This window comes from Urocitellus parryii, chromosome 10, assembly GCF_045843805.1.
Source record: "Urocitellus parryii isolate mUroPar1 chromosome 10, mUroPar1.hap1, whole genome shotgun sequence".
In the NCBI taxonomy this organism is placed as follows: Eukaryota; Metazoa; Chordata; class Mammalia; order Rodentia; family Sciuridae; genus Urocitellus; species Urocitellus parryii.
This window is the reverse complement of record NC_135540.1, coordinates 7,358,135-7,374,442: the sequence shown is the minus strand read 5'-3', so window position 1 is coordinate 7,374,442 and position 16,308 is coordinate 7,358,135. Positions and strand designations below refer to the sequence as shown.

General features: G+C 35.1%; 1 protein-coding gene across 1 annotated transcript in view; it reads left to right on the top strand.

The window, feature by feature from the left end:
* The window catches only part of Sclt1 (sodium channel and clathrin linker 1), a 174,413-nt gene that overhangs the window by 119,785 nt on the left and 38,320 nt on the right, over positions 1-16,308 (top strand). Inside the window, exons 15-18 of the mRNA XM_077803416.1 lie at positions 835-909; positions 2,841-2,986; positions 6,786-6,978; positions 11,229-11,425. Of these exons, the coding sequence (XP_077659542.1) occupies positions 835-909; positions 2,841-2,986; positions 6,786-6,978; positions 11,229-11,425 (611 nt within the window). The remainder of the gene's footprint in view (positions 1-834; positions 910-2,840; positions 2,987-6,785; positions 6,979-11,228; positions 11,426-16,308) is intronic.

Below are 16,308 nucleotides of genomic sequence, written 5' to 3'. Positions count from 1 at the left end.
TTTCATCTGATTTGTAACATCAGGTAAAGTTCTTCATTATAACCAAAGTGATTAATTTGGGGGTCACATTTAAAATAATTAAAGATAATTAAATATCTTTAGCAGAATACTGTCAGAAAAGCAGTCTCCTCTGAAGCATGATTCACAATAATAAAAAGCTATTTATATTCATCCTCCAAAACACATTAACATATAAAATAAATAATTGTGAAGAAATCCAGTAATTAGAATAACTTTTGTTTTATTAGCAAAATATGAAATTTTATTTATTAATTGATATGCTTTCTAAGTTTACTGATTAAAATCTTTTGAGCATAAAATTTTTGAGCAAAAGTGTTTTATGTTCGTGCTAATAAAACATATTTAGTATTCCCATGGTTGTTTGTAAGTTTTGCAAAGAGAAATTAATTGTTTTAGAATTTGCTCACCTGCCACCTTTTGAGCCTGAGGATATCCCGCAGGATATTATACTACTATCTAGCTCAATGTTCCCTTTCCAAAATATTTAATAAGAGTACATAAAAGAATCTGTATGTACCGTGAGAAAGGGACCCTGGTTATTTTTTCCTCCCCATCACTCAACCTATGTCCCACCTAGTCGGTTGAAGTAGAATTCTTTGGCAGTCTATAACTAGAGGTCACTTCTGAAATCCTAGGATGAGTAGCTCTTGAAAATTAAGTTTTGGTTTGTTTCTAGTCACTATGACCTTACTTTGTTGTTAACGTAAGTATGATATTTCTGTTATGGGCAAGTCATTTTAGTTTTTCATTTCCCCCTATTTTCCTTGAAGTTTCACCAAATATATTTATTTACACTATAACTTGAATTTATAGGAGTGTGATGAAAAACAAAGCCAAATTGAACGAGCCATTAGGGAAAAAAAAGCTGTGGAAGAAGAACTAGAAAAGGTAAAAAGAAAAAGGAAATATACCTACCTAAAACACAACTACAAATATCCAACAATTCTGTCTGCTTTCATCACATTATCTACTAGCAACCCTTGTATTTATAAGTATTCTCCTGGTGAGTGTTTTTATTTTCTTGGAATATACTCAGAGTCTTCATTTAAATTCTGGTATTGCCTGCATACATTTCTTTCCAAGAAAAATCATATTCTTTGACCATAAAACTCCTTGCTTAACTGTATCCCAATAGGAAGTTTCATTTTTTAATTTTAAGTCAACTCTTTCTGGGGTTAGACCATCTACAAAAATAACAAAATAATTAACTAGAAAATTGTAACATTGCTATGATTTTGCCTTTAAAATTATAATAATTAGGAAAACTATTGACCTCAATTAATATTTGAGAAAAACTTTAAAATTTCTTTCTTTCTTACACTTTTTTTTTTGTATTGAGGATTGAACCCAGGGGTGCTCAACCACTGAGCCACATCCCCAGCCCTTTTTTAATATTTTGTTTAGAGACAGGGTCTCACTGAGTTGCAAAGTTTCTCGCCAAGTTGCAGAGGCTGACTTTGAGCTTGAAATCCTCCTGCCTCAGCCTCCCGAGTCGCTAGGATTACAGGCATGTGCCATAGAGCTTAGCTTTTTACACTTTTTTATTAACAACAAATATCACATTTTTTAAAGTGCCTTGGGAAAAGAAAAAGACCAAATTTGAACATATAGTATTTTAGATGCTGTATTAGGAACTGTCCTAGAGTAGTAAATAACTTGTCTAATATTAAGAAATAGTAAATGATAACATTTGACTTTCAAAGATGAGCTACATAGACAAAAAATCACGTGATATATCCATGTTCTCAAAAATCATGACACCAGATAGTAAAATAATAATTTATAAAGCAGAACTTGGTATACAGCCTGATTTTCAAGAAAAGAAATGTATACGTGTGTTCAAAGTGAGACCTTCCTGGTTACCCCGCTCCTGGAAGGTAGATCCTTGTGAGTTTCCATCTGTCAGGTTGGGTCCTCTTTAGCTTGCCACCTATTGCTGTACATTGGGGTTTCAGGAATTCTTGAACACTACTTGGGTTGGATCAAGGAATAGGCTCCACTGGGGAAATGGAGCACCTTCAAGGCTGAAGGCAGCAGGCAGAGCAAAGGCACACTCCCAGCTCTCTCCCTGTCCCACAGGCCAGCCTGCCTGCTCACAGTCCTGCTGAGACTGAAGTGCACTTGTGCTAGCAACACCATGCAGACATGCTGGTGCTCTGCCTTTTCATAGTGCAGGTGTGACAGCAGTCTAGTCAGTGGAGAAGACACAGGTTGCGTGGCCAGGTGGTCTGGATCTGGGGGGTAGCTGGGTAGGACTTATCAAAATGGAGAATACTACCAGCTGAAGACCTTGCTTCCCTTGAGGTGTGTCAGCCCCTGTGCTGTAAGTGCAAGGCCAGAGTCTCATGAGAAGCTAAGCTGAGGTTCAGCCACTGCTGGGGAAGGGGAACTCCCATAGCTACATCACTGTCCAGATAAGCCAGAGGGAGATTCTGGAGCCAGATAGTTGTACTCATTGCAGTATTTGAATTTTGGAGAATTATCTCAAAGGTTGTTTATCAAAGAATTGCCAGTGGTTATCTCTAAGTTGACATTTATAGTATGTTTTGTTTTGTCTTTAGCTTTGGCTGCTTTACATTTCATATTATTAGCATGAGTAATTTTTTAAAAATAAGTGATTATATCTCAGTTTTCAGCATTTTATTTTGTAAATGTGAAGCAATTAGAATTAATCTCTGTGTGTTTTAATACATTATAGTGGAAACAGATGAATACATGATTGTGACTTTTTGTCATCATTGATTTCAGTATCTAAACTGTATGATTTATTAAGAGGGTTTCCTTCTATAAGGAAGTACACATATAAGCCTCTTCTGCAGATTTACCGTGAAGGCAGAGGGAATGAAAGTGACTACAGAAAACTGGAAGAAATGCATCAAAGATATCTGATTGCAGAGAGCTCAAAAGACGATCTTCAGCTAAGACTTAAGAGAGCAGAAAGTAGAATAAAACAACTTGAAATTAAGTAAGTTTTCTTTTGGGTTTTCTGTGATGACATCTTCAGAATTCCCATGATTTTTGAGATGTGTGTGTGTGTGTGTGTGTGTGTGTGTGAGAGAGAGAGAGAGAGAGAGAGAGAGAGAGAGAGAGAGAGAGACAGAGAGAGAGAGAGAGAGGGAGAGAAGGAACTCATACATCTTGTGTTGAAAGGACCAAATACAGTTTTTTTCAAGACTATTTCCAAAAACCAGTTTCTTCAGAAGGAAAAGATTTAACAGGGCATACCATTTTATTTTTTTCATACTATGTAGTTATTGTAATAGTTTGTTTGTAATTATCTTTAGTATGTTTCTTGTGATATTGCATATTATTTAATGAACCATCAAGTTTATTACATTATCTATAAAAGTGATAAACCTATAAAATGCCATATCCCTTCTGAATTTACCTTTTTTCACCAGAATATTACTTAAGTATAGCAAAGATTTATTTAAATTACCTGAAACTCTAATCTCTATATATATTCAAAAGATATTTTTTAAATGAAGACAATTTTATTTCTTAAAATACATACACTAATACCTGAAGTGTTTTTTCAAAAGGAGATTCTGCATATTTGTTTCATAAACATATTGTGATTTTCAGTAATCTATTCAGATAATTGCTTGTGTGATTACTTCCAAAGGAAGCATGCAGAAGGAGCCAGTATATTCCTAGAAATTCTTGTATGTACTAAGTGAAGGTTTCTCTCAATACCATGTGTTCATAGGTGTCCCTCCACTGCACATCCCTTCATATCCTGCATTTGTTTTAATTCACAGTGTCTCTCTATTTATGTGTTTTTCTGTGTAGAGTAAAAAGAGAAGTCACTGAAGTCTTCTTCATTTTCCTTATATTCACATTTTTTCTGCAGGGTGAATTCACATGTGTTTTCTACAGGACACAGTCACAGAAAACTACTTCCTCATTTCTTTCATTCATAATGTTTGTGTGAATTTTCATGTTCCTCAACTATCCAGGGAAAACTAAAGGCTATCCCACTTTCCTTACATTTGTGAGGTTTCTTTTTAGTTGTATGTTCACATTTTTCTTCAGGAATGAAAAGAAAGTAAATATTTTTCCACATTTCATACATTTGTAAGATTTTATTCCACTGTAAATTCCTCATGAATTTTCAGATATAAGGAAAAATCTAAGACTTTTCCACATTGTTCACATTAATGTAGTTTCTCTTGGGGCTTTTATTTACTTCCTAAGGAAGATTAACAATTTAAGATTATTTCACTTCTTAACAGAGTTTTACTCCAGCATGGGTTTCCACTTCTTTCCTAAAGGTTGAGTAACAACTGAGGGTGGTCCATATTTCCTACTCACAAGGATATCTCTGTGTGTGTGTATGTGTGTGTATTGTTTGTGTATATATGTGTGTGTGTATACACACACACACACATACATATCCTTGTTTGTATGTATATATAGACATATATTGCTTCCCTCTACCATGAGTTCATTCATGTTCGTTAAGGTGTGTAAGATATATAGTCTTTCCTATGTTCTTGACTTGCATGGGAATTTTTTCTAATGTGAACATGAGAAAATGGAAATTTTTAAAGACTTCCCCACATTTATTACATCATATGCTTCCCCCCGCCCAGATGTGAGTTCTTACATATTCAGTGAAAGATTAGTACTATCTAAAGGCTTTCCTATTTTCCTTACTTCCACATGAGTTCTCTCCACTATAAAATCTTATAGGTTATATAAGGTATAAGATGTTTTGAAGTCTTTCCCACAACCCTCAATTGTAGAAGTCTCTCCCAGTATGCATTTGAATATATTGAATAAGGTGTGAAGATTAGATGAAATGCTTTCCCATGTTCCTTACATGCAAAAAGCTTCTCTCTATTTATAGACTTCTTGAGTTCTTTTGCTTCATTAAGGAAATGGGAGGTGCTAAAGACTTCCAAACACCCTGTACAAGTAGTATACTTCTTTCTGGGATTAATTGTTCCATGTTTGTTAGGACATGAGAAAGTAGCAAAGACTACCCCACATTCCCTACACACATAGGACTTTTCTCCAATGTAAATTTTTACATGCGCTTGAAGGTGCACTAGATAAAGGTTTTCTTACAGTCACTTCGTTCAAAGGTTTTCTCTTAATTGTGAATTTTCCTATCCACTTCTGGTTTCAGGAATGCTAGGACTGCTTTTTCTTAGTCTTCATTTGTCTCTAGGTTTCCCTTCTTCTTCAATTTTTTTCACCAAATAATTTGATTAAAAAACAGTTCTTTGGGCTGGGGATGTGGCTCAAGTGGTAGCGCGCTCGCCTGGCATGCGTGCGGCCCGGGTTCGATCCTCAGCACCACATACAAACAAAGATGTTGTGTCCGCCAAGAACTAAAAGATAAATATTAAAAAAAATTCTCTCTCTCTCTCTCTCTCTCTCTCTCTCTCTCTCTCTCTCCTCTCTCCTCTCTCCTCTCTCTTAAAAAAAAAAAAAAAAAAACAGTTCTCTGAACTGTAAAGTTTCCTCTACTCAAGACATATATGTGCTGCCATTCACTTGGTTTTTCTGTTCCATTGTGGACTTTTTGACTTTTGACAGAGGGCACAGAAACGTGTGGTTGTTTCTGATCTTAGCATTTTTCTAATATTAGCATTCTTTTATTATCATTGCTTGGATACCTCCTTTCATTAGCAACTCTGTCAACCAACCTTTAAACAGAAGAAAAAGAGCAGCATGTTTAGTGGAATCAAGGATTTAATATAGAAATCAGAGCATACAAGAATGTGGGAGGAACTGGGGAAGCAAAGATACAGCAGGGAGGCAGTAAAGGTCAGAAAATACCTAACCGTGTCTGCCTCAACGTAAGCCATTACAACATACATATAGAAGTGACATTGTTTGATATTGATAGGTGTTTACTCTGATACCTGTTGACCAGGAATGTTCGGAGTGGTGATTATCTGGGATGGAAAAGATGAAAATTTTAGAAAATAGGAATAAAAATTAGAAGTATATTTATTGAAGTACATGTTGAATCATACATGTTGAGAGTTTATCTCACCTAAAGATCCATGACTGAGAAAGTTCAAGAAACACAACCTGATACCTATGGTAAAACAAGTTTACACAACTAGAATTTGTAAAACCATTTCTAAGACATGAAACAAGAAAATATGAAAATAGATTTTATCATAATCTCATAGTGTAGTCAACTGTTATGTTTTCCCGTGGAGTTTACTGATGAAGCAAAGTTTTGATTATGATTATGTTATTATTGTCTTCAGTTTGTTCCTTGAAAAGTCCTTATACAATGATTCTCAGTGTTAGTAAACAGTTGAAATAAGTTTCACATCGATTTTCCAGATGAGTGGTAACAGTTGTTTGTCTGTTCTTAGTTAAGATTGTTAAATATATTTGCCTTCATTGTTTTTTTTTTTTTTTGGTAATAGTAATATGCTTTTATTTACTTGGAAACTAGACATCCAAATAATTGCTTGAATTTTCTCAGAACTTGACATCTTATCAATAATTCACCCCCCTCCCCAGAATTCAAGTTACTTTTCCATGTTGGAAACTTCTGAAAACTTCAAACAGGTATAATACCATTATGAGAACGGTCGTGACAAATGTAAAGCTCTCTGGTGAATTACGGACTGCCTTCATTGTTAAATGTATTACATAGCATTTTGAAACCACATAAATATAAAGTAAAAAAAAATGGCTCTGAATAAAGGAAACAGAAGTCTGTAGACATTTTGATTTCTACTATTGCTCATTAAGAGTTAAGAGTTCTTTTTGCCTTTTTTAAAAATCAGCTCCTCAGAAGAGATATCACGTTCCCATGAAATGATTCAGAAACTTCAAAATATATTGGAGGCTGAGAGGGAGAATTGTGGCTTCGTCAGTGAACAAAGGCTGAAACTTCAGCAAGAAAATGAAGAGTTACTGAAGAAGACTGAGAATTTAAGAAAGATTGCTCTAGAGGCTGAAAAAAAAGCCAAATTAAAGGTATTTTAAAGACTACTTAGAATTAAATATGTTCTTGGGAAAATCAAAGTATAGAGAATATTGAGAAAAACCAAGTAAAACATCATTTTTAAGCCCCCCCCCTTTTTTTTACTTCTGATCAGATAGCACTAAATCATAATTCAGAGTGTCAACCAGTCATTGCAGTATTATAGAACTTGGCAAGCACACTTGAGAATGATTGCCTTCGCTATCTACACACACACACAATTCTTTTCCAACCGTGAAATACACTGATATTCTTGCCAAAGCAATTTAAGCAACACTAGCAAAACTATAGATTAGATAACTTTACAGAATGCCCTCCTTCCTTCTCCCTCTCTTATAGCCTCTCAAGAATTGAACTTTTCTAAAACTAACTGTAAGAGGATGTTATATCAGTGTGCTCTGAGAAAACCACTCAGTGAGTCCCAAAACTCCACGACAGGAAGAAGGCAAGGAGCAAAAGTCTCATCTTGAAAAAATAAAATAAAAACAACAAAAAAAAAAAAAAAAAAAAAAGCCTTTCTTTTGTTTTCTCTCCCCTTTACTTTCTGCTGACACACTTTGGTAACAGGAGCATGATAACCTGGTTAAAGGGAGTTTCCAGAAACAAAGTCAGAATCCCCGTTGGGATCTCACTGACCTTTCTGCATTCCACAAACTCTTGCAAAAAAGTGGCACTGACTTTTTATTATAAAGCTCTACCTCTTACAGTTTTATAGTAAGGATGTAAAGTGATAAATTAGTGTTTTTCTTTGTTGTTGCTGCAAGAACCCATACGAAGTCATGCTCCAGCCTAATTAGTGTCAACATATATTTAATGCCTCCTATTGTAAATATTAAGAACACCAGATATTTATAACAACATGGACTATGAAAAGACGGTCTTATATATCATACAAAGAAGTTTGTACTTTATGCTTTAGGCTGTGGGAAGTCTTTGAAAATCAAGGAGAGGAACCATACTTGAGATAAAACTATAGTAATTAAGATAGTGTTATTGACATCAGAATAAAGTTTGAAAAAAATCAAACTGATCAATGGCATAAAATAGGGTACAAAACCAAACTCAGATTTAATAATCACCAGGTTTAAAACATAAAACCATGGAATTCTAGGAGAAAATCTTCATTCCTTGTGTAGGAAGATATTTCTGAAATAGAAGACAAATAGCACTAATTGTAATGAAATGACAAATTAATTGTATTTCATAATTTATTAAGATTTTTTAATCATCAAAGATATCATGAAGAGAAAGTGGAAAATAGTCCTTCAAATGCATACAAAACAAACAAATAACTTACATTGCTTCATTGTAAGGGAAAGAAAGATGAATATTAGCAGAGGAAAGTGAGTAGGAATATAGAAAACACAAAGATGACTATGAGCTTAATAGATGTGGTTATAGAAGCTGGATGATGGACGTACAGGAATTCACTGTAATCCACTTTATGTGTGCTGAAAGTTCCCATACTAAACTTTTTCCATAATTTTAAAAAAAAATCAAAGGTCACCATACTTTGATGGAACCAAAATAGGTAGCTATAATTCTATTTATGGAGGAGGAGGGCTCTCAGCTCCTTTGCAGCTGATTATTTCTTTGACAACATAGAAATCTAGTGCTACTCTTTGCTTCTTTGTTTCCCTTTGGAAGAGAGTATGGTATTTAGTGGATGCACTGAAAGGAGCTGAGGGGGTAAAGACAGGGAGATATTGGGAGGTCAGTTAGATGAAAACCTTAACAATTTATTATGACATTTTAATTTGATTTTAGAGCCACTACATTCCTTTCAGCTCCAACTCTACCCTTTTCCAGTTCTTCCTTTTTTCTGTAAAGGTTCTCAGTTTCTTTGTGGTCTGAATACCCCTCATAAGTATCTAAAATTAAGAAATGAAATAGTTTTTAGCAAACCTATTATCGGTTTGCATGGTATTTGTCTGCAGAAGTAAGTTGTAGTAAAGGTAGAAGACCATTAAATCCCTTTTTCCAACCCAACATTCTGAACTTAATAAAAAATAAAATTTTTGCAGAAAGAGATTCAGTTGTGGCCATTGGCCTTTCAACATCATGCAGACCTCCCACTTGAGCAGTTGGAATTGCTCTGATTAAAGGCTCAGGGGTTTAAGACTGAAGTTTGACACCAAAGAGTCATCTTTCATTTAATTTGCAAATGTTTTTTGACAACCTATGTTCCAGGTGCTAAAGATACAATGGTAAACAAAGCAAATATGGTACCCATCCTTAAGCTTATAATCTGCATGGAGATGGGCACACTTTAAACATAAAATTACAAATTACCAGCCCTTCTTTCTTTCCCAGCGTAGGGCCCTGTGTTTTCCTTATAACAAAGGAAGGTGGAAGGGAATGATTATTACAGGCAAAGGGAACAAGATGTGAGAAAGACCCAGAGTGAGAACACATTGTGGTAGAGGCAGGGGGAAGGGAATAGTGGCGACACACAAGCTTGGAAACGTAGGCAGAGGCCAGGTTATCAGACGGACCTTAGAGCAAGGCTTGTTGCACTATAGAACTTCCAAGGGACAAGAGGAAGTTGGCTAAGCAGGCAAAGTCCTAAAGCTGCATGTAGATGCGTAAATCAGTTTTTAATACGTGTGGTAGGCAGACACTGACAGAAACTGGGAGGTTTTTTCCAAGTAAGATGTTAGAATCATAGGGAACCAAAAGAAGTGGAGATTAAGGCAGAGAAGGAAAGAAAAGTGTGTTCAAATCTAAATTTGCAGAATCCAGTCATTTAGAAGTTATTAAGACAACAGTAGGTGTCGAGGAGCCTCAGGAATACTTCGTGGCAGGAACAGGACACCAATTGATAAGTGCCAGGTGGTTTTCCAGTGTCCAAACAGATATAATCTTAAATTCTACTTGTATACTACTTGAGAAACATATTTAAGAGTTACAGAAAGTATATTACATTTATCAGAGGTGCTAAGGATAGGAAGTTTGAAGCTTTCCCACATGAGCCATGGGTATTTTTGTTGTTTGGTTTTTCTTTGTTGTTTTTGAATTGGTAAAGTTGAGTTGTTCATTGTATCTTCAGTTTGAAAATAGTTATATTAAATGAATTACTAGAAGCCAAGCCATCTGTGGCTACTTTTAAATACATTACCTTAAAATATCACAAGACAGGTTTCTTTGCCCTATTTCTTCAGGTAGCAAGATAAAGATGGCCTGAGACTCCACCAAAGGAGTCGGGTCACCTTCCAGCTTTTCCCCACCTGGGTCTTTCTTTTGATCCACAGAATATAAGAAACTATCCCAGTAACCACTTTCTCAGCTGCCTCAAGGACAGGACACATAGTTGCATTGTAGGTGCAGATGAGAAAAGGCAGTTCATCCTATACGATGTCTTGGAGCCATTAGAACTTACCTCTCTCTGAACCTCTTGAAGAAGCTTCCAGGGTATCCAAAGGGCACTTACTTGTATTTTCATTCTGTGTTAGGATGTTTTTACTATAATAACATAAATTCATAGAATATAATTAAGGGGCTGGGTTGTGGTTCAGTGGTCGAGCACTTGCCTACCATATGTGAAGCAATGGGTTCGATTCTCAGCACTGCGTATAAATAAATGAATCAAAGATCCAACAATGTCTAAAAAAATTAAATATATATATATATATATATATATATATTTAAGACATTAAATATATATATATATATATATATATATATATTTTAAGACATTTTCACATGAGATTCTGAAGACCATTATTTATATTTTCTTTTAAAAATACATTATTTATACTACAACTGAAATAGTAAAGGAATTCCAGTATATACTTTTCTTCTACTTTACAAAGCTCTTTGAAAGATAATCTTAAGATCAATATAGGGCTGGGGATGTGGCTCAAGCGGTAGTGCGCTCGCCTCGCATGCGTGCGGCCCGGGTTCGATCCTCAGCACCACATACCAACAAAGATGTTGTGTCCGCCGAGAACTAAATAAAATAAATATTAAAAAAAAATTCTCTCTCTCTCTCTCTCTCTCTCTCTCTCTCTCTCTCTCTCACTCTCTCTTTAAAAACAAAAAAAAAGATCAATATATAAATCCAGAATTGTTTCATTAAAAACCTAGCTCTAAGTTACTAAAAGCATTAACATTTTCTATGAATTCTGGCATCAAAAGTAAGAGTAAGTTAAAAAAAAATGGTTTTAGGATACATAATATACATTTTTCCTACTGACATTTTTAGGATTTGAAGAAAAGTTACTATGTTCACTTTATTCCTTAGATCAGTACAATGGAACATGAGTTGTTAATAAAAGAACATGGTTTTGAAGTTCAATTGAGAGAAATGGAAGACAGTAATCGAAATTCCACTATTGAACTGAGGCATCTCTTAGCTACTCAACAGAAGGCAGCTGATCGGTGGAAAGAAGAAACAAAAAAACTTACTGAAAGTGCAGAAATTAGAATCAGCAATCTAAAGTAAGTTCTCTATTAATAATTGTTTGACACATTTTACAGAAGAAATTATTTAAAACTATAGTTTAATGTTCTTGACATAATCTTTTTGTAAAAATGTATAATTCTGGACCTTGTACTCATTTCTTAATCAGCAAATTACTTATTGAACTACTAAAAATATTAAGCATTATAAATTAAAATAGTTATATTTTTGTAAATTTCACATATATTTTACAAAATACAATGATTTTTGTTGGTCATGGTAGTTTAGGATCTTACTGCTATTTGCATATAGGTGTAGCATTTATGATATTCAGTAGTTGCAACAGAATCCATTTGACCTACAAAGCCTAAAATGCTTGCTCTCTGGCCCTTTAAGAAAAATTTTCCAGCCCTTTTTCAGAAAGAACTTGAGATTTCTGTGCTGAAAGAAATTGGAAGCTCAAGAACTTTGAGTGGGAATGCAATTGGAAGGCTTTGATTGAAGTGATGTGATCTGGTATAATTATGTTCAACAGATGAATTTGCTGTATGAAGAATCAACTCAGTTAACCTGAAATTGCTCTGAAAAGAAAGTACATTTTAAGAAAACAAAGAATGTAGAGGGTCCAGGGTAGAAGAAGGGAGAATGAGACCCACACTGTAATAGTCCAAGTATAAAATGGTGGCAATTAGTACTAGGCTTTAAAGAGCTGGAGATAAAAAAAAAAAAAAAAAAGTTTACTCTGGGCCATGATAAGTAAGAGCTGCTGGGAAGACTAGTCAATTGTATTTAACTTTAGTATTCAGAAAAGAGATTGCAACAGGAGCTATCAATGTGTGGGAATCATGTATATATACATGATTTCTAAAGTCATGGAATGAGAACATGTTGGAAAAAGTAATAGGTAGAGAATGAAGTTGTTGAGGACTAGTTTCCAAAACTTAAACTTCAGGGAGATGCATGTTCCACTGAAAGAGACTGAAAAAAAAAGTATCTAGAGAAATAAGAATCAAAATAAAATAGAAAAGAAAAGAAAGAAACCAACTCTGTAAAGTCTTTTCAGAAATGGAATAAGCAATAATGGGTTGGTATTTATCAAATATTGTTTTCAAAATCCTAGAAATTAGGAATAGAATTTTCCTAATTTTATAAAGGTACATGTTCTATAGCAAAGTTATTCTTAATGACAAAAAAACATTAATAACATTTCTTTTAAGATTAAGAAAAAGACAAGTTCACTAATAGCACTTCTGTTCATCTTTGTCTCAGAAACCAAATCAGTACATGGCAGTAAGAAAAAGAAATGAGGGGGCTGGGGTTGGAGCTCAGTGATACAGCACTTGCCTGGCACGTATGGGGCACTAGGTTCAATCTTCAGTACCACATAACAATAAAAGGTATTGTGTTCATCCACAACTAAAAAAATATTTTTAAAAAAGACAAAGAAATGAAAGGTTGACAAGGGCAAAAAGAAATCAGGCATCCTTAGCATATAATAGAGTTGTATATATAGAAATTACAAAATAATTGGTAGACAAATTATTAGGTGAATATACAAACCCCAAAGATCTCTGTAGATCAGACTCTTCTGATTACTGCTCCAGCTCTACTGTTCCTTCATTTTCAATGACGACTCTGGGTAGCTCTTGCCATTAAGAATCTTAGCATTTCCATTGAATTCTGGAAGCCCAATTCCATGACAGCAGTTCCCACTGTCATTTCTGTGCCACAAAGAATAGCTGCCACAGAGCTCTGTAGGGATACTGAGTCACAGACTTGGTGAAGGGAATGTCCTCTGGATTCTCCTAAGGGACAGAATCGAAGGATGGATGAGCTGGTTTTACATTTAAAAACCCACTTAATCTTGCAGTTTCCCCAAGTCTTTACTAACTACTTTTATTCCAAATAGAGACAATGTTGCCTTCCCCTTCCCCTTACCCTGAATATTTCTCTCAACACTATCTGAACACATTCGAGGATTGCTACATATTCAAGGCAGAGATGGTGCTAAACATCCTACAGTGCATAGGACAGCCTCCGGCAACAAAGACTTTTGCCACCCCAAATGTCAGACATGCCAAGAGGAGGGATTCTGTTCTACGATATAATAATGGAAATTCTGATGTTTTAGCATCATCTACCTTTGAGTTCAGATTTTATTCAACCAACTAGACTAACCAGTACACTGAAGCTAACACATTAAATCTAGAAAATTGATATTCAGTGTGAGCCCATATTGTTATGGACTAATCAAAATTTTATTTCTTGCACTGTAATCCAGCCCTAAGAATCCATTCTCATACCCATTCTCCAGATTTCTGTCTACAGAAAATTGAAAGAATCATGTAATTATTCTGTTAAATTCCGTCTCCTAACAGGTCATGTCTTATCCCTCATTCTCTTATATCAAAGTGGACTCCTGTCTGGTTACAAGTTTAGAAACAATGAGAGTCACCTTTTGTGTGCAAAGCAATTCCCTGACTTTACAAACTTCACAAAAAGCAGACTTACCTTCCCAAACAGGGTGGAAGTGCTGCTGCCCCTGGCAAAGGAGGCATGACAGAATGCAGAGATCCAAGGCCCGAGCTTCACAGGAGCTCTATACAAGCCCCATCCCATTTTCAAAGGAAGGGATACCTTGCAAGCTTGGGAATTTGGTTTTGTATTGTATATAATTCAGCTATCCACATGATTAGACTTTGGGTCTTATTATTGAAAATCTCAGCTTTGTAGGCAGAGATGAAGATTTCTTTTAGGGTAATTAATTGAGCTTAGAAGTTAAAACTGAGCTCTTTTCATTCTCAAAGTTCTGCAATGCACTTAGCCTCATCCTACCCTTTATTCACTTAGGTGTTCTATATGTGTGAGCAACTACTAGTTTACCCAGAACCTTATCCTCTGTAGGCACATGATTATAGTGATAATTTAAATAATAGTTTAATAAAGTCCAGTTTATTTTCTACAATTCCAAAATCCAAAATTCTTATAAAATGTATTTTTATTATTAATTATCATTGTTAATCTCTTACTGTGCCTAATTTATAAATTATAAATTAAACTTACTTAGTATATATAGACTTACTATCATTTATCAAAATGCTTGGGTCCAGAAATGTATTTCTAATTTTTAATTTTTTTGGATTTTGGAATGTTTACCCAGATTTTACCAGTCAAGCATCCCTAATCTAAAAAATTCAAAACTCTCCAAACTCTGAAACTGTACATCATATCGGTTTCATGTTCCACCTGTATATTTAGGGATCAGTATTAATCTGAGGTTTTAGGCAACTACTGGGGGTTTTGGAACATACTCTTTAAGGATTAAAGAGGAATCTATTTTCTTTTTTCCCTACTTGTCTTTTTAAAATTAATTTTAATTGAAAAATATGTACATATTTATTGTATACAACATGTTTTGAAGTTTGTATACATTATGGAATTGCTCAGCTAGCTAATTAATGTATGCATTATTTCACATGTTTATGATTTTTTATGGTGAGAACACTTAAAATTTACTCTCTTAGGGAGTTTCAAAGAAAGTACAGTGCATTGATGCAAACTGTCATCACACTGTTGCAATATAGATCTCTTGAACTTATTTCTCTTATTTAACTGAAATCTGTGCCCTATGATCAATCTCTCCAACTCCTCACCCCCACCCATTTCCTGATAACCAACACTCTCTTCCCTACTTCTGTGAGTTCAATTTTTTTATATTCCACATATAAGTGAGCTCGTGTTATTTGTCTTTCTGTGCCTGGCTTATTTCACTTAGCATAATGTCTTCCAGATTCATTCATTTTGTCACAAGATAAGATTTCCTTCTGTTTGAAGGCTAACAGTGTTCAGTGTGTATGTATTCCACTATTTCTTTATCTACTCATCCAGTGATCAACACTGGGTTAATTCCATGTCTTGAGTATTGTGAATAATGTTGCAATGAACATGGGGGTGCAGATGTCTCTTTGATATACTGATTTCATTTCCATTGGTTTTATACCCAGTTGCTGGATCATCTGGTAGTTCTATTTTTTATATTTTGGGGAACCTCCATACTGTTTTCCATAATGACTGTGCTAATTTGCCTTCTTAACAACAGCAGTACGCAGGTGCTTTTCTTCCACATCCTGGCTAGCTCTCATTATCTTTCATCCCCTTGAAAATAGCCGTGCTGCCAGGTGTGAGGTAATATCTCATTTTAAGATAATATCTCACTGATTTGCATTTCCCTCATGATTAGTGATGTTGAGTGTTTTTTCATGTACCTGTTAGCCATTTATATGTGTTCTTTTGAGAAATGTCTGTTCAGGTCATTTGTCCATTTTTTAACCAGGTTATTTATTTTCTTGCCATTGAATTGAGTTCCTTGTTTATTTTGAATGTGAACTCCATGTCGAGATACATGGTTTACAATATTTTCCCCCATTCCATGCGTTGTCTCTTGACCCTGTCGATTGAGTCCTTTTTGGGGTAGGTTGAATACCACATTTGTCTTTCTACTTTTCGTTGCCTCTGCTTTGGTTCTTTGTTTAGCTTTCTGTCTCTGTAACAAAATACCTGAGAAAATCAACTTAAAATGAGGAAGGGAATATTTGGGCTCTGCTTTCAGAGGTTTCAGTCCATGGTCACTTGGCCACCTTTCTGTGAGCTTGTGACAGCACAGTATATCATAGCAGAAGCATGTGACATAGGAGACTGTTCATCTCATGGTAGCTGGGAACCAAAGTAGGGGCAGGGGCTGGGATCCCAATGCCCAATGTCCCCCTCAAGGGCACACCTTCAATAATGTAACTTCCAACAACTGTGCCTCAACTCCTAAACATTTCCACTACCTCCCAATAGTGCTGCAAGCTGAAGACCAAACCTTCCAACACACGAGACTTTGGTGGGCACTCTAGGTCCAAACCATAACATGGTCATA